Source organism: Ambystoma mexicanum, chromosome 4p (genome assembly GCF_040938575.1).
Source record: "Ambystoma mexicanum isolate Mex_15411 chromosome 4p, UKY_AmexF1_1, whole genome shotgun sequence".
NCBI lineage: Eukaryota > Metazoa > Chordata > Amphibia > Caudata > Ambystomatidae > Ambystoma > Ambystoma mexicanum.
The window spans coordinates 1,140,866,889-1,140,893,863 of record NC_090927.1 but is presented as its reverse complement, the minus strand read 5'-3'; the positions used below and the strand labels follow the sequence as shown (position 1 = coordinate 1,140,893,863).

The 26,975-nt window shown below is 43.6% G+C and overlaps 1 protein-coding gene across 8 annotated transcripts in view; it reads left to right on the top strand.

Moving 5' to 3' along the window:
* UTRN (utrophin) overlaps nt 1-26,975 on the top strand; it is a 2,010,688-nt gene that overhangs the window by 1,884,373 nt on the left and 99,340 nt on the right. For 7 of the 8 annotated variants that reach the window (XM_069606729.1, XM_069606725.1, XM_069606727.1 and 4 more), the window contains 2 exons: nt 26,578-26,616; nt 26,839-26,904. In XM_069606729.1, the coding sequence (XP_069462830.1) occupies nt 26,578-26,616; nt 26,839-26,904 (105 nt within the window). The remainder of the gene's footprint in view (nt 1-26,577; nt 26,617-26,838; nt 26,905-26,975) is intronic. The other variant, XM_069606726.1, reaches the window with a different exon arrangement.

Below are 26,975 nucleotides of genomic sequence, written 5' to 3'. Positions count from 1 at the left end.
TAAGTAAATACCCAAACCAGCACAGTACCTCAGCACAGAAGAAGATTTTGCAACAGGAGAACATCGGGATCTGCAGCAAAAAACCCAGTTGGTGGATTCCCTGTCGTGCTGATTGAAAACAGGACCATGGAAGGGACTTTGCAGCAGGGATCGATGAAGGCTGTAGGCAAGGTTTTCCTGGCAGCTGAATGCGGTTCTGTGGATTTGGTGCCTTTTCAAGGAGCACGGGAGAAGACAGAAAATCACAGTTGAATTCTCGTTGTTGCAAAGGTCCAGCACTCTGGTGAGGGGACTTTTTGGACTTGATTCGTGTCTCTGGAGATCCAGCAGGATTCCCACGAAGTTTCAGGGTGATTCGGAAGACTGTGCACTGCACAATGGCGTGAGGTCCCAGGGTATTGGAGGATTTCAGCCCCGCAAGTTCACAGCAAAGTGAAGGATGGCTGAAAATGCAGGTCTTCTTGAGTCTAGTGGGCCTCACTAGGCTCTGGGTCGGGGTTGTCTGTTTCGGGTCCCCAGGTCGATTGGAAGGAAGGGCTACAGCAGGCTCATGTTACACAGCAGGCACTCTGGTCGCTGGAAATCGTCTCTGCTGCTTTTCCTTCATCATCCTCTTAGGTTTTGGTTCCTGTGGGCAACTTGTCTTCAGCTTCCAGGTACGGAGTATTTAACAGGAACTACAGCACAACTTCTGCATTCTCTCCCTGCATTTTACAACAAGGGGCAGTCTTGTTGTCCAATGAGGACAGCCAGCCCCCCACTGGGATTTGTCATCCTCCTTGCCTAAATGGGGACAAAGGGCTGCAGAGTTTTGAACCCCTCCCTCATTTCCCGCCTTCACAGACAGACTGGAGCCTGGGCGGGGAGTCCAGGGGATCCTGCCGAAGATACAAATCACACCAAGGAATTTCCCACCCTGGATGTTAGGGGAAGGAAGAAGGAAGGACAATAAACGCTAAAATGGCAACACAAAAAAGAAGGGGTGGCCATTTTGGAAAAATGATCACCCTTGGGTGCCTTTACTGCAGGTGTGAACACAGCCCACGATAAAGGTGCACCAAATTATTAAACAGTATCACTGCCACCAGCCATTAAAGGTACGCTTGTCCCTTTAACAGAATTGTTTAAGTTTTAGTGTGAAGGGGTATGCAGTGCCAAAAAGTTGTCACAGGATAACATTTAAAAGACGCTATGGAGAGTCTAAAACTTGACGCCCATAAAAAGAGTAAAAGATTCTGTGGGTGTGCAAAAGGGTTCGCACTAAGGGGTATAAGGAAACATAATCCACCAGTTAAGCAAAATGATCTGGGGATGACACAGGTCAGGAAGATTTACCATTACCTTACCTAACTGAGCCTTGCCACCTCCTGTGGTGTGTTGGTGTGTAGTCTTTATTGATGAGCATGTGAGTGCATGCCAGACCCCTTGCTGGAGAAGGAACAAGTTACTTACCTGTAACCCCTGTACTCCTGCATGGGTCTGGCATGGAGTCACATGCAAACCCTCCCGGCTTCCCCTCTGCGGCTATTCTTGGTTCATACTGCCACTTTACGTGCTTGCCAAATCTGAAGATGGCCTCCAGGGGTGGAGCTTGGGGAGACGACTGTCATTGGATAGGGGCACTATGACCCAAAGGACAGTGACTGGTTTGGAGGAGAAATGCAGTTTTCGAGCTAAAGCGAAACTGTTTTTTTCTTTTTACTGAGGATTCCCTGCCTGACGGAATATTCATGAGCACGTGAGTCCATGCCAGACCCATGCTGGAGAACAGGAGTTACAGGTAAGTGACTTGTTCCATCTTCAACGTTGCTTCTTCGTTCGGAGTTTAGCGCCGATTATAAGCTTCAACAATTAGGATGTCTGACTGATGCGCTGAATGCAAAACATGAAGCTCATTATTTTGTTCCGAAATGCAATTAAACCTGTGGACCGGACCACCAGCTCATGTTAATGAGTTAACCCGAGGGCCGCAGTTGACCTTCCTTTCTGCCATGCTAGAATAACTAATTTAAAAGAAGCATGTGCCTGGGGCACAAGGATTATTCTGTTGAACCGGAGGCCTGCATCTCTTACTCGGAATAACTAGATTTAGTGTACTGCAAGGAAGGTCGGTGTTAAATATGGAATATTTGTCTTTAAAGTACACAGTCGATGTGTTGCTGTTCAACATAATGGTCCAGCATCTCTTGTTATGGGTTATTTTGGTTTTAAGTTAACCCTTTCTAGCCTGCTCCTTGCACTCTCTGAAGCCCAAAGAAATACCAATTGGTAGTCCAGACTGAAAAGCGTCGACAATATTAGTAAATGGTCATTGACCTTGCCCGAGCACTTTCCATTTAAAGCAAGACAAGAAAAGAAACTGTATTCTGTAGATCGGGGAGCTATTAGCCTCTTTCCACAATTGTATTGGGTGACCTAGTGTTCTAGTGTTGAGGTTTTGTTTCTAACAATTAAGGGGGCGGAACACCCCTTAGATGTTCACCAAAAATTATCTTCGCCTACTGATGATTTTCTAGGACTGGCCGATTTCTAAACTCCCAGCTTGAAACCCTGGTCCCTGGTGGCATTTTCACTTTACAAGTAACAGTATGAAGTAAAAAAAATAAATTAAAAAAAACACTTTAATGATCATGATGACCATTTACATGCTCTAAACCACAAGCTGAATGGCACTTCAATGATGGCTGCTCTTATTGCACCCATCAATGATATTCGTTTTAACAAACACTTGCGTATAAAAGACCAAGTGAGATGTTTACAGACTCAAACCTGTGGCATTTATGTCATTGCACTAGCGTTTTGTCCGCTGACTTATGTTTGTGTTATGAAGTAACACTCTGGAGTTAGCAATTATGTCCTTAAGAGGATCCTTTATTAGGTGCAGGTTACAAGTGCATAGGAACAGTAAAGGTGTACATCAGGATAATAGTGTACAGGACAGGAACCCACTGGCTCCCACCATCCAAACTCTCGGCTCCAACTGCATGGGTGCAGAACCTCTTTTACATCCAAACATTTTCTGCCCCCACACAACAGTGACATCACAGCTCAGACAGCCAGGAAGGACAAGACTCCACACACCTCCCTTCCTTCAACAAAGGAAGCACACAAGAAACCTGCAGCCTCTGCACACCGCAGGTTATGATCTGCACACACAATTTCTAATCACACCATCCACAACACACCCAAATCTCTTGAACAACTTTTGCAACTAACATTAAAAAAACAGAGCTCCTTATACTCGGTGCTTTCCACCCTTGAGTCCCAGGCCTGCCACGCCGAGCACTATCTGCCCAACCTTGGGTAACCAAACTTAACCAACCTTAAACCAATGGAGGAAACCACACCCCTTCCGCCTGGACTGCCACCCCAGGTATCGAGCCTGCCACTCTGGAGCACTAACTGCAAACATCAGATGCACACCTCTGACAAACGAGCCATACCACACAAATTCAATATACATACTACTGCCTTAAGAATCCAGCAACCAGCGAGAGTGAACCACATTCAGAAAAGAACCTCTTACAACACACCAAACATCCCACTCAAACCAGATTCATACTGCACGCACCATCTCCTCTCCCTTTCTAAACAAAGATGAACTATTGAGCGAGCAACCAAGAAACACATACAGGCAATAGGCGAGATGTAGATGTAACATTCAAGCAGTGTCAGACCACCGAAAATAACTGAACCAACTTTCCCATCATAAACTCCCGGGCACAAAGTTTCGAATCACACAAAATGTACCCCACATAACTGCAGAGCAAGGGCTCACCGTATGTACATGCCTAGCCCAAACTCCTCACATCTGAATACATCATAAACCTTCAATGTGTCCTCTCTACAAGAGAAGGACCTGAACTACACCTGCCGACGATACAAAAGAAAAAGATAAGGAAAGAAAAAAAATATTCTTATACGCCTGGATCCACATCGAAAGACCTGCTTGTTGCCTTCTGTTAGGAAGTGGCCCCATGGAGTCAGCAACTATGTCCTTAAGAGGTTCCTTTATTAGGTGCAGGTTACAAGAGGACAGGAACAGTAAAGGTATCCATCAGGATATTGTGGTACAGGACAGGAGCCCACTGGCTCCCACCACCCAGGCTCTTGGCTCCAACTTCCTCAGTGCAGAACCTCTTTTACATCCAAACATTATCTGCACTCACACAACATGCTTACAGTGACATCACAGCTCAGGCAACCGGGTAGGACAAGACAACACCATTTGTGACTTTTCCTTTTGAGGTAGTCTTAACATAACGTAAACAATGTGTTTGTTATAAATTAACATTCAAACACTTTTGCATATTGCTAGATCTAAAGTCTGGTAAAGGCACATATGTAATGGTCCAAATGCAATGAAAAGCCAATTTCACCTATCGGTGTGAGTTAGTGCCACAACACCTCTGAACTTTAGCAAATTTAAACATGCATCTGTAAATCTAAAACCTTTGATTTGCTAAAGAGAACTGTAAGGAAGGCATGGTATTAACAGTAAGACGTACACAAGTGACCACAGTTCAAGGGTGTCTATTGAATTAAAAAAAAAAAAGTTTGAAAAAACCCTATTTAATCCTAAACCTACAGATGGGAGCAAGTTACAACCATCAAATAATAACGCAGTCCTAGTAATGTATTGTCAAAATAAAAGGGCCTATACTAATAAACCTATTGCCAAGCCTTCACATTTAAATACAAATAGTGTGGGAAAAAAAATGTTTAGAAAAGAAAGAAGTGTTCACAAAATGACATGTCAGGATGTTCAGGCCGTTGGCCTCCCTTCCCTACATTTTCAGCACAGGACAATGTGGTAAACTCGAGCTTAGCACAGTCTCTGGCTTGTCTAGCACAGGGCTACAGTTCAGTCATCGTGCCCAAGTCTCTTTGCCTTTCAAAGTCTCTTCATTCAGAGGGCCTAATGCGTCAAACAAAGGAGAAGTCCTTTTCCTCTTTCAGATTTTTACAAGTACTCAATTTATTAAGCAATTCGCTATTCACCTCGGATCCCCCTCAGCCAGGCTCAGATCCTCTCAACACAATGTTCGTAAATTATTTATGCATCCAATTTCTCATAGGATATTCTTTCTCAGGTTCAGATCTCGTATCCCCATCAGTCGGGCTCAGATCTCGGATCCCCTTTAGTCAGGCTCATATCCCTTTTTAACACCATGGTCAATTAGTCTGCCTCTGCCAGGCTCGGACTAATTCCAGTTTCCAGTGTAACGTTACACAAACTTGCTTTAACCAAAAGATTTTAGCTGATCTCCCTCTGTCGGGCTCGGACCAACTTCCTATATTCTTCCATCAACTATCGAAGACTTTCAAATGTGCCCAGGGTTTTGCTTGTCTTGTTGCAGGACCACTTTGATTTCACAATTCTTTATTACTCTTCACATTTGCCACCTTTTAGCTGGATACCTAAGAGAGACTTTCGAATGAGCACCCACGTGGTGCCGGACCACTCTGAACTTTGAAGCCAAGATACGATACTGTAGACAATCATCCATTTGCTGTTTGTGCTTCCGTCGCTTGAGACATACGCTTCATACACTGTTCTCTTCAGTTTTTACTATACAATGTTGCCGCTTGCAACCTTGGCTTCAACCCAGACTGGCCTCGTATAGTCTCGCCAACTCACCGGCTGTGCTGACTTCACTGGTGCTGCTTTGTTGTAGGAGCCAAGGACAGTACCACATCGGCAAATGATTCTCCCCACCTTGACTATCAATGCAGGAGTTCCCCGGATACCTCTGGCACACAATGCAGGATTTTTCAGCCTTGATTCCTGGTCTTACATGCCCTATTCTCGAGGGTTCATGAAAGTAACAGCCTTTTGTTGAAAGGTCAAGGGTACTTCCCTCCTTGCAATCCTTTTCGGTTTTGCCACCTTTCGAACTTTGTGTGTGTGAGAGATTGAAGGAGCCCCTGAGGGACCCTCGGATGTGGAAACAAGGCACAGTCACCACACTCAAATAGATACGCCAGACACGAGGTTCCGTTCCCAAAATCTAGGGTTTATTGCACTACAAAGAAGTCCCAGTTGGCCAAATGGTCTAACAGACCTCGGGGGACGCAAGAGAGAGTGAAACGTACATCAGTTACATATATACCAAACGTGCACCTTACAATCAGCAATGACACAGTATGACACATTTGATGCCGCCCCCAATTCATTTTCTTTTGAATTAGAGGCGATGATTGACCAGAATGACAAATATGACACCTTAGACCACCATATTTAGTAACGGTTTGTAATCTTCAATTTTACAGACACCATTCTTTATTTGCGAGAACACAGCGTTTCTGTTTTTCATGGGCAAGCTGCACGTAGGAGACTGGCACATACCAGACCTCACTATCTCTTAGTTTCGATTCTCGCTCTAGAGGTCAGCCCGCTCTCTCCGGGGCCTCACTGGGCTCTGAAAGGGGGGCCGTAAAGAAGATCATAATTCAACTCTTTAAATGCTAGTTTCGTACATTGCTATTCTTTCAGGAGACTCGCTGGCATTTGTGTACCGATTAAATGCCTTGCTCCCTGTCTTCAAGGATATGTGAGGGAGGGAATCGGGCATTTCTGTCTGGCTCTCCAGTGTAATGTTTCAACGTGTTTCTTAGCCTTGGACCATTGAAGCGAAATAATATCTACAGCAAAGCAGTTTTACATGAGGCAAAGTGGCAATGTTAGAGAGAGCAGAGAGAGAAAACAAAATGGCGATTCTGGTCATCTTAAAATGGCCTCACTCTAGTTGAACTAATAGCTACGTAATAACTAATGAATATATATTCTTAACACTGTAAATGAGGCGGTTGGTCTTCGGCCAATCTATTATTCATTTCTGGACACTCAAGGGGTGTTTGGTTTTTCTGGACTGTCAAACCCTCCTCTTGGCCGTAAGCCAAACGTCTCATCCATACATTGCATCCTCTTCCGACCAAGTATTTGGATTAGATTCGGAATCTGATTCAAATTCGGACTCATGTACACTTGTCTCCTCATTATTATCAATATCAATTGCCATGAATTCTTTAATGGTTTCAGATTTGTTACTATGGCGAGTGCTTGATTTAGTAATGTTTTTTCGTTTCATCATTTGTACACACTCTTCGCTGATTTCAGTACATACTATGAGGAGACAATGTATGCAACAACAACATGTCACGAATATTCCTGGGATTGCTACTAGGATTGCAAATAGCTTCCATCCCCAGGATCGCAACACTTCCCAGAACTAGGAGCTTATTTTCAATTCCCAGCCACCTTCAGGGGGGTGGAGATCAGAGCTTAACACATGCAATTTTCTTATCGCCTCAAAGATCGTGGGGGAGGAGTCACTTACAAATACGCAACACGCTGATCCCACGATTTGGCAAACACCGCCGCGATCAACTAAGATTATATCAAGGGCCATTCTATTTTGCAGTGACATTAATCTAATTCCTTTTTCCTCGAGAGTCATATTATATAATATATCAGTGGTTCAATTTATTGTTTTTCCAATATCCTAGACAGTCGTCTTATGTTATAAGAGTTTATCGCCTGGCCCCAAAATGATATGAATGATTTTGCTATGTCCCCTGCAATCAAACCGTCTTCAATATTACGGCGAGGTCGTGACCTGGTCAATTTGGTTATGTCTGATGTTTTTAAAAGAAACACCCCAGGAAACAGAAATCCCAAATAACATGTGCCTCCCCAGTTCCTAGGTAACCAAGGATATGCTTTTTCTCCACATATGAAATACACAGGATCTCCCACATATATTGGTTCCACTTCTTTATCAAGGAATGCTATATTCCTGCATCTGTTAAATGTTCCTACCTGGAAAGAACCCTTTTTCTTTAAAAAGAATAGGACAGAATGAGGGTTATAATTCACTGTATATGAAGGGGGTTCTGCATCCTTATTCCCCTGTGGGTTCATATGGAACGTGATCATAGAAGTTTTATAAGGTACAGACAATCTATCCTGTGGCATTATTGTTGGCGTAATTAATCGTCTTTTATGGAACATGGAGCAACCCACCGGTTTCATAATCACTTCCTCGAATTCATTCATGTTTGTTTTATCTAGTTGACCAGTTTCACTTTCGTTCCAGTTCCCATAATATAGGGCACTCAGAGAAGCATAACATGCAGAAGTTAAGGGCAGGGGCTGTATATACCATCCTAGTCCCTGACCACCATGCTGCGGCAGGTGGGCACAAACCCAACAATTATTTTTTCTTAGGATTGAGTGTGTCATATTCATTATTAACAGCAATGTGTTGTTCCCATATCCTTCCCTATGTTTCTCTTCCATTGGGGACAAGGTATAGGAAATCACTTGGACTGGGCTTTCCGTTGTGGAAATGTTCATAATAGGCAAAAGTACTTCAAGAGGGTGCGTGTCTTCTAGGTACCATAATACTGATATGGTCAACATTGGGGCTAATATACTCATTATACGCATTACTATGGTTAGACCCAACATACAATTCTTTCGCCCATGTCCTTTTTTTACCATACTATGTACTACGTTTAATTCTCTATCGGCATTGGTGCAGAAGGGGGCATTTTCTGGTTCCGACATTTCTTCTCTTCCTCCTTCTTCTGCTGTGCTCGTCGTGAATATCTCTTGTTCATGTGCTTCCCAGGTTGTTGACAGAGTTCAATCAATGTCTACTATCTTTTATGCCAGTTTGCTATCTGCCTGGATGGCTTTTTCATTTGGCAAGGCCTTTGTGCATTTTCACATTGCCCTATAGTTTCAGAGCAGCTGCCTTTGTACCACGTGCGCCCGCTTGTTCACTCGGGTTCCTGACACATGGATTTAGCACCAAGGAGTTGCGTTTCGTGAGCTGTCTAACTTGCACAACTCTTACGCCACCTTCCTCTAGGCCTCCGGTTCCCACTTCATCTGAAAATAGGAAACGGAGGCAAGAAATTCACCAAGAGATGAAAATGTGATCACTCCTGCTTTCTGCTCCGCAGGTTGTATCGATTTGCTCCTGGTACCGTGTGATCAACAAATAGTGCGGGTGCACTTCCGGTCTCGAGCTTGGAGTCAGCCTGGGGCACAATGGCAGATGATGATGGGTGCCCAGGCGACAATGTAGGCTGTGGCGCAACAGAAGATGGTGGGCGCCATAGAGGTATGCGCTTGATGTCGGCCAGCAGAGATGCAGACTGTGCTGGACAACATTGAGGCACTCTTTGCTCTTCCGTTTTTATGGCAATCTCATCAGGCTTTGTTTCAGGATCAGGCAATTTCTGTGGCAAGGGACTGGCAATGGCATTTTTCGTTTCTGGAACCGCTGCTATCTCTTTCTGGTCTTTGTCCCGATCAGTTGACGTGTCGAATGGCGATGGGACTTACTTGGCGTGCGTGGCATGAATCCACGCCTTCCGTCCATCCACGCGTACCGCTGTCTGCGTGGTCAGGAGTATTTGGTACGGCCCACGCCACCTGGGTGCTAGTGATGTTTTCTGTTCGTAGTTTCGGATTATTACCCAGGTTCCTGGCTCCAATGCATGTCCTGGGCCAGTATACCTCACCGGTAATGCCTCCTGCACCTGCTGATGAATCAAACGCAGTTTTTTCACTAACAAATTACAGTAAATGCTGAGTACAGGGTATTCTACCGCTCTCATTCTTTTCGGCTGAGGTGCACACCACACATTTGCCGGTCTCCCCATTATAATTTCATAGGGGGAGAGCCCAGTTCTGGCCTGCACTGATGTTCGCATACACAGTAACGCTATTGGCAATGCATCTAGCCAACTTAATTTGCTGCCTGCACAGATCTTACTGATTTTGGACTTCAAGATTGCGTTATGCCGTTCAATAAGACCGGCCGAACTCGGATGTCTCGAACAATGGAATCTTTTATCGATCTGCAATCCTGCACAAATCTGCAGTATCACTGCACCTACAAAGTGCTGACCATTGTCCGACCATATGACACGGGGCAGACCAAAGTGAGAGAAATACTCTTTTAGCATTACTTTCGCCGTGCTCATGGCTGTGCAGTCTTTCAACGGATATGCTTCCACCCATTTGCTGAATGCACATATGATCACCGAAACATACTTCAGATTTTGGCATCTCTCCATTTCTATGAAGTCAAAGTGAATCACTTCAAATGGCATAGAGGGAGGTCCAAAACTTCCTGTTGGAGTCACCCTTCCCTTTCCCACATTGTGCTGTAGGCATGTAATGCAGTTTTTTACCAGCCTTTCGGCATTCTTTTTTATGAGTGGATTTTCCCAGACTGTGGCTAAATGTTGGACTATTTTCTTCGCACAGATGTGTGTGGGACTATGAGCCATTGTAACCATTGCATTGACATAAGCATTTGGCAACATCCAATTCCCGCTTTTCTTGTCCACCCAACAACTCTCCAAATCCAGTTCTGCAGAGCCATTGGCCCATCCCTGTATTTCGTCGGCGGTAGCTTCCGTCTGCATTTCTTTAACAGTCACAATTCCATTTTCTATCATGCAGGGCACTTCCTCCGATTGTACTGTCAACATTTTTGTACTCAAATCAGTGGCTGTCTGTTTCGCAATCTTGTCTGCAAATGCGTTTCTTTCTCCCACTTTACATGTCACCTTTTTTTATGCGCCTCGCATTTCACTATTGCCAGGTGCTTTGGACACGTAAGTGCAGACAGTAATCGCACAATCAGAGGGCCATGTTGAATTCTAGCCCCATGGGATGTTAAGAAACCTCTCTCGGCCCATAATCGGCCAAAGTTATGGACTACGCCGACGGCGCACTGGCTATCAGTATAGATATTTACGCTCAAGTTCTCTGAAATTTCACAAGCTCTTGTTAAGGCAATTATCTCTGCGGCCTGGGCAGAGTTATAAGGAATTCTTTTACTCTCCACAACGCTTTTTAATGTCGTAATAGCATATGCGGCAGTTGATGTGCCGTCCGGTAGTTTAAAACAGGAGCCGTCCCAAAACAGTTCCCCTTCTAGTTCTTTTAGTGGTGTGTCACTCAGATCAATTCTCCCTTTTGTTTCTTCCTCAGTAACCATAAGGCAATCATGGGGAGGCAATTCAGTCCCACCACTGTTTTCCCCGGGCATTGGCATTAATTCTGCTGGATTCAAAGTGCTACACCTCATAATTTGGATGTGGGGCGCGAACAATACAATTTCATATCTAGTCAATCTAGCAGAGGTGAGGTGTTGCGTCTGCGTTCTATTGAGTAGAACATCTGTGGCATGTGGCACCATCAAAATTAAGGTGTGCCCCAAGACCATCTCTTCTGTTTGTTTCACTGACGCAGCAGCCGCTGCAACATCTCGCAAACATCGTGGTAGTACGCGCGCTACAGGGTCCAGCACAGAAGAAAAATAGCTGCAAGTCCTATTTCTTCCACCTTGTTCCTGTGTTAAGACAGACAACGCGCATCCTTCATTCTCATGCACAAACAGCCTAAAAACCTTTTCATAATTCGGTGTGCCCAAAACTGGAGCAGAACTCAAAATGGTTTTTAGCGCATCAAATGCTTTCTGACATTCTTCATTCCACTGCAAAGGCATCACAACATCCCTTTTTGTTAATTACCACCATTGGTTTCACAATTAAAGCGAAGTTTATAATCCATTGACGGCAATAAGAAGCCATCCCTATTATTGCTCTCACACCTTTCTGTGTTGTTGGAATAGGCATACCAGAAATACTCTTTATCCTCTGACGTTAATCTTCTCCCTTCCTTTGAAAGTAGGTAACCCAAATAAGCTACTTCTTTCTGACAGTACTGGAATTTCTTTAAGCTCGCTTTATGGCCATGCGTAGCTAGATGAGTCAATAATAGAACAGTACCTTCTTTACATATCTCCTTCGTGTCAGCAGCGATTAGTAAATCGTCAATGTATTGTAGCAACACACAGTCTGCTGGTAATTCTAACGTTTCTAGCTGTTCTTTCGATGCTCTACTGTATATACTCGGACTTTCAGTACAGCCTTGTGGAATGCGTGTAAATGATCGTCCTCCTAGAGTGAAAGCAAATAAATACCTGCTTTCTTTGTGTACTGGAATGCTGAAGAAGGCGTTTTTTAAATCGATCACACTAAAGTATTTTGCTGACGCAGGGATCATTGTCAAATCGTAGTGACATCTGGCACTAACGGGAATTGGGGGGTCTACCACTTTGTTCAGTGCACAGAGATCAATTATGAAATGGTACGGTACCTCATTATCCCCTTTCTTGTACACGGGAAGAATGGGACTGTTACACACACTACCTGTAATCTCTTCAATCACTCCCAGTTTCACCAAATCAGAAACAATGCTTTTCAATCCTTTTTCTCCTGCTGAAATGTTATACTGCGGAATACGTGGTAGCGTTATTCCTTCTTTTAATGTAATTTTTACTGGCTCTATTTTCAAGCATCCCACATCATTGTCATTCACAGGCCCAAATGCAAGTTGGTACCTTACTCAATTCCTCTGATAAAGGTTCTGTCACAAATTCAGAAGTCGGCATAGTCTGGGGAGAAATAGTCAAAAATACCCCATCTGGTGTACAATGAATAACTGCGCTTAGTTTTTTCAATAGATTCAATCCTAAAATATTTTCCCCACAATGCTCTGTTAAAAGAAATTGACAATGTTCAGTAAAAGGCCCTATTGTCACTGCTACTGATTTGGACTCGGGGTTTATTACTGGGGTACCTGCGAACCCTACTGAAATATTCTGTCGCCCTGACAGAGGTATGTCTGGAATCAAGTGGTGATCTATCGAGCACTTTTGTGCCCCCGTGTCTACGAGGAATCTATGCTCTTCATTCCCGATTTTCATCTCTACGTACGGTCCTTTCTGATTCACGGGAATTGACACTAGTTCCGACCCCTGTCCTGGGCTGTCCTATTGGGGTAACAACACATCATCCGATGTGTAGTCTCCACTCTTATTGTAATATGCACCTGTCTGGTTATCAAAAATGTTCCCCCCTCTCCCTCTACTTCCCGTTTGTACACCCTGCTGATTTTGACTTTGAGTAGTTTGATTCGGAGCCTGGCCTTGATTCTGTGCACCATGCCCATAATTTTTTTGGTGCTGCTGCATATGATTTCTGTTGTGACCATTTGTTCCCATGTGCCCTCTGTGAGGCCTTCTCTGACTATATCCGCCTCTATTTTGCAAATGCGGACATTGTGCCCTACAGTGTCCTTCCTCTCTGCAGTATGCACATTGGTTTAATCCCAAAGGCCCTCCATGCATATTCGAATTTCCCCTACTCTGTGTATTTCCCCTTCCCCTGTTGTGTCCTGCTACCTGCTGGAGTAACACTCCTACTATCGTACACAGAGCTTCTATTCTTATTTGCAAAGGGTACTTATTACATATCTCATTTATCTCCCCTACCAAAGTCGTAGGGCTTGACATCCATCTCATTGTTTCCCGCACACATACCTGCAATCTTTGTCTATCACCTATCTGTCCCGGTGGCGGCAAAGATTTCTGCATATACAGTCCTGACGCTTTCTTCCTGCCTCTCTCAATATTCTTTCTCCTATTTCCCGGTGTGGCGAGTACTTCAGAATACTCTTCATCCAATTCATTCTTTATTTCAAAAAATCGCTTCACATGCTCTTCTATTTCTTCATTTCTCCCTCCACAACGGGCTAATGCATTCAAATCCAACAATCGTTGCGGTGGTAACTTCCCAATTAACTTTTTCCATTGTCCCGACAAATATTCCCCCATGCATTCCAACAATACCTGATTTTGTTGTTCCTTCTGAAGTCATATAGGGACGCTAGCGTGGATACCCCATCATTATCGTCTATATACATTTCCGCCTGTTCTTGCAGCTCACGCTTTCTCTCCTTACTGATCGCGCTGCGAGTTACTCTCGTACATTCATTCTGCTCAATTCCACTCATGGGAGGGGCAGTTGGAACAGTGGCACCCTCCTGATCGGGAGTGAGAGTGGGATACGTCTGCTGGTGCTGTGGTAATTGCAAAACACTCGGGGCTGGCTGGCTAGTGGGCAGTGCAGTGTCTGATGCAACCTGTGGCTGTGCTGGCGTTGGGAGGGGCTGAGCAACGGGAGGGGGTTGAGCGGCAGCTACTGACGTAGTCTTTTTAGTTTCACTCCTCGGGCCCTGTTTTGTTTCAGTTAAGATTCAGTTTATTGATTCGTCCGATGAGTGTAGCTCTCTTTGTGGATATATTTTTTCTATGTTTAATTCATCGCGCCGTCTTGTCTTTCTCAAGCTATTACTCCATTCCTCCTCCTCCAGCTTTCTCCGCCTTTGACTTATGCCTGCGCAAATGTTTCTCTCCACTTCTAAATCGGAGCATTGCTTCCCTCCTCCAGTCCCTAAGGATATCAAGTGCCCCAGCGTGTGCTCTCTTACTTATCAACACCTTTTCCAGGTTATCTATATGTTCCATCTCAAAACTCCCATAGCTCGGCCACTGAAGATTTTCCTGTTTTCTGGTTTGCTTATGCCAAGTTTTACAAAACATTATTGCTCCCATACCATACTTTATGTACATATTATAAGCCGGCGTTCCTCCCGGTGGTGCTCCCTGGCCAGTTTCCAAAGATTGTTCGCCACAGCGGAAAAATCCTGCTAAGGTGGACAATACCCCAGGCATGTTTTAACCTTACCCTTGGCTAATCAAACGTACTCTGGGTGTTTGATTTTGCAAAATCAACTCTCAACCAATATCAGGATCACTTACGAATCGGGGCACGACTCACATGATTAGCCAATTTGTCTTTTCAAGACACAATTCGTCCGTATACTGACGCAACCAATGACGTTGTGTCTGCGTATCTCGGCTCTGCCTCGTTTCGGGATCCTCGCCTCCTTGTTCACTGGCCAGTGACGTTGATCAGAGTTCAGCGGTGTGCAGATCTGCAAAGGAGTCTCATCGCTTTCGCAGGGGCGCCCCGAACACCTCTTGATTCCGGCTTGATCGCTCCTGTCCTCGCCGTTCTTACCGCCTTCCTTATTCTGCAACGTACACGATGGAACAAGTGGGGGAGGGTCCCTATTCGGGCGCCATCTTGAAGGGGCCCCTGAGGGACCCTCGGATGTGGAAACAAGGCACAGTCACCACACTCGAATAGATACGCCAGATACGAGGTTACGTTCCCAAAATCTAGGGTTTATTGCAATACAAAGAAGTCCCAGTTGGCCAAATGGTCTCACGCCCCATGACGTGTGTCTAACAGACCTCGGGGGACGCAAGAGAGAGTGAAACGTACATCAGTTACATATATACAAAACGTGCACCTTACAATCAGCAATGACACAGTAGGACACATTTGATGCCGCCCCAATTCATTTCCTTTTGAATTAGAGGCGATAATTGACCAGTATGACAAATATGACACCTTAGACCACCATATTTAGTAACTGTTTGCAATCTTCAATTTTACAGACCCCATTCTTTATTTGCGAGAACACAGCATTTCTGTTTTTCATGGGCAAGCTGCGCGTAGGAGACTGGCACATACCAGACCTCACTATCTCTTAGTTTCGATTCTCGCTCTAGAGGTCAGCCCGCTCTCCGGGGCCTCACTGGGCTCAGAAAGGGGAGCCGTAAAAAAGATCATAATTCAATTCTTTAAATGCTAGTTTCGTACATTGCTATTCTTTCAGCAGACTCGCTGGCATTCGTGTACTGATTAAATGCCTTGCTCCCTGTCTTCAAGGATATGTGAGGGAGGGAATCGGCCATTTCTGTCTGGCTCTCCAGTGTAATGTTTCAACATGTTTCTTAGCCTTGGACCATTGAAGCGAAATAATATCTACAGCAAAGCAGTTTTACATGAGGCAAAGTGGCAACGTTAGAGAGAGCAAAGCGAGAAAACAAAATGGCGATTCTGGTTATCTTAAAATGGTGTCACTCTAGTTGAACGAATAGCTACGTAATAACTAATGAATATATATTCTTAACACTGTAAATGAGGCAGTTGGTCTTCGGCCAATCAATTATCATTCATTTCCGGACCCTCAAGGGATGTTTGGTTTTTCTGGACTGACAAGATGGTCAGCAGTAATTGCCTGACCATTGTATTGGGACATGCCAAATATACGGCCTGGGTGTTAGTATGTTTCCTCTTGTAGAGCTGTCCATAAAAAAATGTTTGTGTTAGGGGTTAGGGATTGAGTTCCTAAATATAGAGAAGGGAATACTGCATCTCGCCATCCAGTGTCCCACCTCCACCCCCTCTCCCTGAAGACCCCTCACCCAGGTGATCCTCCTGCACGGGTCCACAACCAGGAACTGGATCCAAAAGCAATGGCAGTTTCCTGGCCACCTGGATGACCGATCACCAGTGACTAGCAGGTGAGACAACTTCAGGTTTCTTAAAGAACTCTTTCTGCCATGCAGGCTTCCTCCCTGGTCTCAGGCAGCTAGACCACAGAGACAGCCTGCACAGCATAGGGTGCAAAATCAATCGCGAGCGAGCAGTGCAGCATTTTACACTCCCCGAATCCCACTCTCGTCCCCCACCTTTCAGTGAGCACTTTCTACTCCATGCAACATCCCTAATATCTGCAACAATATCCTTGGCAACCTTTTTGTGGTGCTAAAGTGCAACCCAACAGCTCAAGGTAATGGTGCTGCTAAGGCACGATGTCTAAGCCAAAATGTAACCTCACTGTATGATGCTGAAGCGCCATGTATGAGCCAAAACTAGTGAAGGCACTACCATCAATGTGGTAAAACGAATGGTGTCGATAAACGGTTGCCTATGCAGAGGTGTTCCTGGGGGGGCTGCGGAGGCTATAGCCCTGGGTTTTTGGTTGTAGTCCCGGGTAGAAGCTCGGGGGCTACAACCAAAAGGCTAGCTAGCCCTGAGTCCCAACAGTCCCGACATTTGTGTAGCCCTGTATCTTCTCCAGACCTAGCAACACCACTGCGCCTATGAGCGGAAGCAGAGCATCTTCAGGATACCCGACAACCTTTCTGCACCACAATGTCATCCCTCCATAGGAATAGTTTTGCATCATTTGGTGGTGCTAAAGAACCACCAATAAGCCAACATTAAATATGGGGGAGATACATCCCCCAGTAATGTGTAGTCCAAAATATACATTCTTTAGGACGATCTACATATTGTACAGCAACCACGAATTGAGTGAAGGACTCGGTTTCAATAAAGGCTCCTCCGGGGAATGTTTAATTTCTTCTGCAGTGAATGTTAGAAATGCTTTTACGCCTTGGAACAAGGATCTGCTGCTAGGTACATGGACATCAACGTGCTTTGTATTCTCTATGGAATGCCAAAGGTGCCTTAATGAATGTGCCAAGCTCTGTAGAAGGAATTCCTGCTGCAGTAAAATGAAATTGAAGAGGAGAAAGTAAATAACCTCAAGTAGCAAAAACGCTTTCATAACAAAGAAAACGTAGACGCTACAATCGGAATCTCTTCTTAGAAAACCTGTGTTATCTGGGCAAAACATTAAGACAAAATGCATATGGAGTTATCAGATAGGAGGACATGGTAAGATTCGTTGATAAGGTCTTTGAAAATGATTGTCTAGAGGCAACGCTTCCAAACCAATAAGAAAATGTCTTCCATGGCTCGTTGAAAATGTCTTCCCATTTGTGGGCATGGAGATTAGTTAATTGTTGCAAGCAAGTGGGCGATCATTTCTAATGTACTTTTATCAATAGTGGCAGTGTTTCCATGAAATGCGAGCAGTACAGAACAAAGCAGAAGCATCCATGTTTCATGCAGTTTGTTGCTCATTTTGTAAAAGACAAAGGGCTTGGTCTCTTTTGTAGTGCGCAATACAAGATGTGTTTGTCTCCAAATCGAATATTAAGTACATTGTGTACAATAACATGTCAACCGTGCACTTGGTTTCTCTTATTTATCCCAAAACAACATGTGTTCCTGTTGGAATCTATTAAAAATGATCAGTCAAACTTCTGAGCTCTTGACCAAGTCCTCCACTATGACTGTTGAATTGTTCAAGTGAAGAAATTTAAATGTTTTCTCAGAATTTCTAGGATTGGGTCTGAAAATCTGTGGGTGGATTCTCTCAGGATATTTGGTTATTATTTTTTAATAATAGATTGAAACTCTGCCTTTTACAGCACCATTTTTAGAATAAAATTGGGGCGGGGGTGGCATAGAGTTCAGTCACTTTTGTATGGGAGCACATGAAAAACTCCCATGGATGCCAGGTTACTAACCGTACACACGAGCATGTTGCACAACCTTTTTTCCATGCAGGCTGTGTTCAAAGAAAAACCTTGACCTGTCTCGATATGCTAGCATTGCACTGTGAAACGCATTGTCATGCTGCCAGTGCCCAACATATGACATTGCCATTGTAAAAACATGTTCATGTTGCCTGTGCATAATGTCAGTCTATTGTATAAAAAAACATTTAAATGTTGTCTGTGACCATTATATCTAGTATTGCAACTGTAAAAATGTTTTCATGCTGGCTGGACTATATATATATATATATACCTGCTTTACCCTGTAAAACATGTCTTGCAGCCAGTATCCAATATTTGCAAAGATTACCCTCTAACGTTGCTTTGCAGTCACCAGTGCCCAACACATGCAGTGTTGTCATCGTAAAACACATTTTCCCTGTGCATGGCCGTACTCCGTGCGCGCGCACAGAAGTACAAGTGCACAATGCACGTGCACATTCATATTTCCTCAACTCTAACACACCCATAGAATTTGTTATTTTTATCCTTTCCATCTCCCACCCTGCCAGTTAACTTGAGTTACATCTCAGGCCTCCTTGCCTCCATATGAATCCTCTCCTCTCTGGCCTTCGCTTGCAGGAAGAGGGGAGCCTGCCTTCATTGTGCCCATAGAAAGCTATGAGACCACAAAATAGACACCCACGTGGCATCGTCTGGTCCACGGCATCGCGGCACAGACATGAGGGTTCCGTTTTGGCATGCTGAACGCACCGGACCCAGCCTCAAGCACTGCATGACCTTTCATTTACGACGGCCTTTGCATAATGGAAGGGGCTGCCCCTAACACATCATGCACTGGCAACCACTGGTTAACATTAGTCAGTTAAAATACTGCTGCAATCTTGTTTAAAAGGACCATTCTCTATGAAATATTACCCTGCGCCCTAGGAATGTGGACCAGAAATGATTCCTTGTGATTTTCTGGGGAAACAGAGTGCTACACATCTTCTGAAGTAGAGGAGGACCCCCAATAGTAAAATTGCCCCAGGTTGATGGACGGGCAAGTCAAGGTTTTCAATGCAGCAATGCATGTAGTCATTCTTTCAAATCTGTGGTTGAGCTGTGATTCTAGCAACCTCAACTTGGATAAGCTGAGTTATGATCACAAATCCCCAGGTGATTGTATACCACATTTTGTAAAAAAAAAAAAAAGTGGTAATTGCATGCAGTGCACCATCATCAACGTGTGCACTCATGTGCAGTTGCGTCCCATGCATGCAGTTTTCCACATTTACAAAACGAAGTGGAACATAGAAGAGGAAAAACAGGTGAAATCGCCTTTACTTTTGCATTTTACTCAGTTTTGTAAAAAAATTGTCAGGAAATTATTCTCTGCATATCGCCTTTACAATGGATTCCTATGGAATCTGCCTGCTTTTAGCAGTTGCTAATTGCAGGTGGCTTTCCTAGGAATCCATTAGATGTATGCCTACATGAAATGTCAGGCTAGAGTAAAACTGCGTTTTTGCGGGGGTGGCGTGGGAAGTAGGAGGTGGAAATCATCTTCCCACTCTTCCTGCAAAACCCTTGTTAATTCTACTGGAGTGTTATAGCCGGGCTGACAAGACTTTACACCTTGTTTTTCCAAATTGTTATACCACTCTGCCAGATTCAAAATGACCTCTATTGTATGCTCCTAGGCAAATCTGTTCACCTCCCTGTTTTCCCCTGATTCGCCTACCAAAATAGGGCATGGGAAGACCTTTCAAATGGGTTGAATGCCAGTCTTAAGAGCTCTATTAAAAATGTATATTTGAATCATTTTATAGAGTTATTGCCAACTGGGTTGCTAAAATATAGTACCACAGTGAAGCTACAGTATTGGTATTATATCATTCCGTTAAAATTCCCATTACCATGTTGCATTTTCACTACTATTTTGTTGGCCCCATCTTGTGACACTAATGATGTGCAAGATCTGCATCTTCGGCCCACCTCTGTACCTCTAGCAATTCTGAGGCTGATGCCAATGCCTGCCTTATAACAAGTTTAACAAGACCTGGTGACTCTAGTGCGGGGCTCAGCAACCTTTGGACCATCAGATGTTTTGGACTGCAACTCCCATCAGCCCTAGTCAGCATGGTCAAAGGTGAGGGTTCTTGGGATTTTGAGTCCAAAATATCTGGAGAGCTACAGGTTGCAGACCCCGGCGAGTCCGGTGAAATCCTGTACATGCTCAACATGGCTTGGTCTGCAACCCTTGCATGAAGGTACTTCGTCAAATGTAAGCAGAGGAAGTGATGGAAGTGTGCTTTATAGGATGCAATATTGTTTGTTTTTTCTTAAAATATATCCAAATAGTGTGACAAAAAATGCACCACATTAACTACCTTTTTGTCTTCTATGTCTCTTTTGCCTATTGACTAAAAAAGAAATCAAGATGGGGTCAGTGACAAGTCAGTCCGTAGTGGAGACAATGCATGCATCTGCCATAATTACTGCATTTTCGAGTTTTTACAAAGGTTTTAAGGTGTGTTCTGCATTTGAAAGTATTGAGTTTGTGAAGAAATCAGCTGAGAATCTCCTGAGAGGGAGCCCTTGCCTCTGGTGGTCAGAAAGTCATTTCAAATTAAAGGGGGCACATGCTTTTTTAACCAAAATAAAATATATCTCTAATTTTGAACTGAGTCTTAAAATGTGTTCTTTCGTCTCGGGCTAAAAATTTTGGGAGCTTCATTTAATCTCTTAAACTGGAGGTGCAATCGGTGGACGTGCATTCTGCAGTTCCATTATTGCAGCAAAGGGGAAAGTAGAATCTTAATTTTCTTTAGCTTTCCGCCAACAAATTTGAAGCATAGTAATCACACAACGCCCGTTGCAGTCGTACTACGAGTATTAATAGGAGTAGTTCTTGAAGTACCAGTGCCACAATGAATAGCACTAACTGTAGAAGTAGTGGGACTGATACCACCATTATTAGTCCTGCTCTGCTATCAGTAGTCATTTTGATAATAGTGGTAGTGTCGGTGGGACTGTTTGTAATTGTATTAGTAGTGATAAAACAATAGTTAAAACATTGGTCGTGCAAATGTTTTCCGATTATAGTTGGTGGCGGGATCTCAAGTGTGTCTTTGAACGTGGTGGTCAAGATTGTCAAGTATTTATTTGGTTCTCGGGTATAAATCCATCAAGTGTTTATAAGGCTCAGGAGGGCAAGGTCCCGGGAGTATACTGTGCAAGAGCATCATACATTCGAAATGCTCTGGATAGTAAAAGATAATGCAGTAGTTTACTTGGCTTTTTGGCTGCTATAAGGGATCCAGTGACTGCATTTCCTCTCCTTCTCTGATATTCGCTCATGTTTCAGAGATTGGGGCACTTCACAAAATGGAAGGTGGCCTCATTGAGACAGATGCTTAAAAAGATAAGATATATGGGTTCCATGTAATAATGTCCCCGCAAAAATATCGCCATGCAAAAAAATCGCCGTAAAATGGCCGTTTTTTGAGGGGACATTATTACATGGAACATGCGGGGGACACCCCCGCAACCCCCGCTGCCCCTGTCACCATAAATATGGTCACCCAAATAATATTGCCACGACTTTTTCCTGGCGATATTATTTACGGCGACCACATATATGGGGATAATATTACCTGATACCGATATATGGGAATAATGTTTGGTGACAACAATTGGCAGAAGTTAAAACTTTACTGCAAAGTATTACATTGTGTGCTTGTAAAACCTTGGTCCCCTTAAGTGATACATTCGTTTGTTTCTAATGTACTTGTGTTGACTAAAAACATCACCCAATTTTGGAACATTGTCAGTGCAGTTGTGTTTTAATGGAGATGTTCTCTCAAAAATGTTAATGTTTAAAGATATTGCCCATAATAAAAAAATATATGTTGACATAATTTTTTTTTTAAAAACGACCTTTGTAAAATAAGCAGAACATCTCCTGCAAAGTCCTGCCTTCAATGGAGCGTTGAGGCATCCATGTTGTATGCAGAAACAGTGTAATCTTTTTCTTTAATTCCATGCTCGCTGCAGTAATCGAGCAGAAGCCCCTTTACTGGGAGCTTAAGCCAGTTATTACTGCCTGAGAGCAGATAATTCAAACACACGTTACATATATAAATGAGGCAAACACGTCCTGTTTATTTAACAGGGCGTGTTTGCCTATCTCTTTAAAAGGGACTTGTGTGCTCTACTGGTGAAGGGTTAGCCCCTTCAGCCATTCCTCCCGAGTTCGAATCCCGCCGGTGTTTTTTTTGTCTGGTGCATCAAACTTTGTTTCAAAAACAATGTTTGATGCACTGGAAAAAACATATAGGGGCTAGCCCTTCACCACAACCACACTAGCCCCTGGCATGCATGGGGCTGTTTGCCGTATTTCTGTACAATACGGCAAACCGCCCTGTGAAAGCAATTAAACCACACAATTTTCTTTTGAAAGGGACACGTGGTGTATTTCTTTAGCTGTTAACAACATTCACAGTGCTGTGAATGCCATTTCGCTGCTATAGAAGCAAAAAGACAGGCTGGGATCGAACTCGGGTCACATTGATGAGCGTAACAAGAAAATAAAACAATTCAGTCTTAGACTAGTTCAATTTATGATACATGATATTTGATTTATTTTGCGCTCGTACACAAGTGTTTCAGAGCGCAACTAGGCAAAGGGAGAGGATCAAGGGAGAACAAAACAACGTTCTTACTAGGCCCAGTTACATTTAAGAAGGCGCAAATGCATGGAAGAGGAAAAAGGGGGAAAGTGCATGGAAGGGGGGATAAAGTGGAAAGTGCGGAACAGAGGAGATAAAATCGTAAATAATAAGATAAATAAATAAAGGCGATAGACAATATGGAGGTGCGGCCAGCAAGTGGCAAGTGCTAGATTTGTCAGATAGGGTATAACTGAAAAGTGCAGAAGAAAGTGTGAGGGGGACTGTATGGGTACAGATACACAGACCCCAGTGCAAAGGGTGGCCCGGGGGGCAGTGCAGGAGGGGGTGGCAGGGTGACCAGGTTCCTGGGCCCGGATGAACAGATTGGCCGGGTGCACAGTGCAGAGAGAGAAACAGATCAGCAGGGGAGAGGGGGGCAAAGGCAGAAGCGAAGAGGAAGGTGTTCAGATGTTTCCAGAACGGGAGATGGTTCTTTTCAAGTTTCAGGGTGGTCGGGAGGCTGTTCCAAAGGGAGGCCACAGCTGAGGACAGGGTTCTACTCCTAGCTCGTTTCTTTGAAAAACAACTGACCCTGAGGGAGCTGGAACTAGAGGAACGATGCGCTCGAGAGGGGAGGATTTACAGAGGGATAGTTGAAGGTATGTTGGACCCAGGCCCCAGAAAGCCTTGTGGACAATGCATTGGGTTTTACACTTAATCCTTGCATCCCCTGGGAGCCAATGAAGGCATTTCAGCGCTGGAGATACGATCCCAGGGCTTAAGGCCAAGGACAAGTCTTGCAGTCCTGTTCTGGATTAGTTGTAGATTGTGGAGAGTGGAGGCAGGTAGATTTTAGAAAGAGGCTCTTAAAGTAGTCCAACCTAGAGAGAACCAGAGCTTGGGAGACAGTGAGCTTCTGGGGGAAGGAGGGGAAAGGCAGAGTACCTCTAAGGAGATGCAGTAAATAGTTTGACTTATTAGAGATGTCAGAGATGTGCGCAGAGAAGGAAATTGCAGAGTCAAAGAGGACCCTGAGGTTCTTAGCCTTGCAGGTGGGGGTAGGAGGAGGGCCAAGGGAGGCCGGCCAGAGAGTGAGGGGTAAGGATGGTGAAGGTGTACCGATGAGTTGGATCTCAGTTTTGTTGGCATTTAGACAAAGATCATTGGCAGCACACCAATTTTTAATGGCGATTTTAAACAACAAATGTTCAGAGATCCACGCATCAATGTTTAAATGACAATTCCTTAGTCGTGACAGATATTGTTCCAATGAAAATCTCAAATATAATGGAGTATAGTCCGTATACTGATGAATTTCAATACCTGTTTTGTGACTAGATTGCCCATGTGCTCTATATATAAATTAAAAAGTATAGAAGATAAATAAGGAGCCAGACATTGCTCATAGCAATTCTGGCCCATCGCCACCTTCCGGAATGACCGGAACCAGTCTAAGACTTGACCTTTAATTCCTGTTCGATAAGATGGAGTCTCGAGGAGAATGTTCTGCTTAATATATAATGCTGTGGATAAGTCGAGTAAAATCCAGAGGCAAGACCTGCCCTCGTCCAACAATCGGTACGCATCATCCAACATATGTAAAGTAACCATTTCCGTACTGCAACCCGACTGGTAGGAGGTCATTACGTTTCGTTCCCTAATTGAGCCATTCAGTTGATCAGAAATGACTCTTTCAATAAATGACTTTTTTTTAATTTTTTTTTTTATTTTAGTAAGGGATAGACTGTTTTAAATACAATCAGGAAGGCATCCAGAGCCTGAGGAAAGGTGAACTAATTAACCAAAAAAACGAGACAAAATATACAAATAGGCATCACGGTAATATGTAGCTTTAGTTTTTGGCGCTGTATAATATTTCATATACATTCGTTAAATGAAGAAGGTATTAATCTATTTTGTATAACAGCTGACAAGATGAGCGTGGTAAAACGATCATGCACTACGCAATAGCGATGTCAGATTGATTTAAAAGGAGACAATTTGATGTTACGATGCGAAAACAAAATATTGAGGGAATTTGTGCAGCCAGTCTTGCAAATGAAAATTGGTATATTTTCCACCTCTGCGCAGGTCTTTTGGTTCTGGTGTTTTGTTCTGTCTTTAATAGAAATGTGAAGGAAAAATCAATTTGCTCCTATTCACCCTTGGTCAGCTACAGTCTAGATCCTTGAGTGTGTAAAGTAAAAGGGATTCTTCTTTCGGGCTTTGATCAACATCTTTTACGTGCATTCCAAGATCAGAGTTGAGAATTTGAACATGTGTAAATTGTCTTAAAGGGACTTGGTTAGAGATATAAAAAAATGGAGCATTTGCTAGTAAATATACTGCAGCATGTCTTTCCAACACACTAAAAAACCAAACAAGACCGCATGTGATGCAGTGGCTGGCTGATATGCTAATTAGTCGAAAGAACAAACCAGCAGAGCAGATGTTTTAAATGAAGCTGGAATTCTCACCTGGCATATGGCGCCCAGGAAAAAGTCCTTCCCTCTTTTACACCACAGAAGTGAGTTTTCTTTTGAGACACCTGTTCAAATGTAATTCGCAAAATTAGTGGATGACTATTAAATGAAACATCATGGCCGTCATTTTTTAAAATGTTTATTTTGCCACTGCAAATTTCTTTTTTAGAAATGTCAATACAGCTTGATCAGGCATGGGTCTCAGTGAAAGCTAGTGCTGGGCAAAATATTATTACGGAGCAGAGTTCGGGTATCCCGCACATAAATGCATGCTGCTGATAGAACAGAATTCCCGCCGTTTCCATGGATTCAAGCAGCACAAATATTTCTCCAACTCCCCCCCCCCCGACCACCCCCCCTTTACATCCCTCATCAGTATGCAACTATTTCAAATAATTGGCTGAAATTTCTCGCACAACCATGTCACAAATCTGAAAATGGTATCATTTTAGCACAGCATGTAGAATGGCGCAGGGTGCAGATTTGTCTTAGTCTGCCATTGCGTTATTTTAGGAAAATTGTCAATTTTGCCGACCCCTGTTGACCCACTGAGAGTTATGATTTTTTCTTTTTTCCAGTCGGACTGACATCTGACTTCCCATAGCTGGTGGAAAAACATCTGTTAGATGTATACATTGTGCCTGGATTACTTCTGCTTGATGTGCATGATTACAGCAAAGGGCAATTTATCCCATGAGTTCATAAGTGTTCATTCAGTATAGCTATCTTACACGTTACTAATCGTGGTGTATGCTCATCAACACTTGAAGGTTAGGCCATTGGTAACTCTGGTGATTGGCAGTGAGTATAGCTCCAATTGTGTATTGGCCACTTTTTTAACCAAATACATGGAATTCGCATATTTAAACCAATCGCACCTTCAAAAACATCACACATCCACAGCGTAATGGGTTGCAAATAAATGCACTGCACTGAGAGGTAAAACTGACTCTTTACTGAAGGGCTTTTTCTGGGGACAAGTTAACACGTTTATGTTGGTGTCCACCTTAACTTCATGTTTATATATTGGCCTTGCTCTACGAATCAAGTTTCTTCATTCCTGAGCTCATCTTTGAAGGGTCAATTGATCACCCTATTTCCAGACCTTTCGTATTTGGCTTGGTATATTACACAAATAAATAACCCTCTTGCTGCCTCTTTTTTCTGTGTGGGGTCTGTGTCTGGATCAGGTTGTCGGCATTGGGTGTTGTTTTTGTCCCCCCTCCTTTCATCTGTGTAAATTTTCTCTTCCTTCATTTTTCCCTTCTCTTGCAGTCCCATCACGCTCATCAGCATGTGGCCTGAGCAATATGAGTGAGTATATGCTCAACCCTGATCTTCTGCCATGTGAACTAGCTTGTTCTCAGTGCTAGCATTTACAAAGATACCTAATAATTAAAAATAAATTCAGACCCTGTCTTGTGAGCTCAGCATCAGTCGGAATGTAATTTTGAGCCAATTTTAAACAGAACACACACGCTTGTACTGTACTAGCGCACTCGGATCATTTGCAAATATTTTTTTTCTTCTTGCTAGCCCTTCTCATGCTCCCCAGATTTTTGATGATGACACACACACCAGGATAGAACAGTACGCCACCAGGTAAGAGACTGAGCATGTGCACCATGAATGAGTTCATAATGAAAAGGAGTTCATAACCTTAGCAAGTGGGC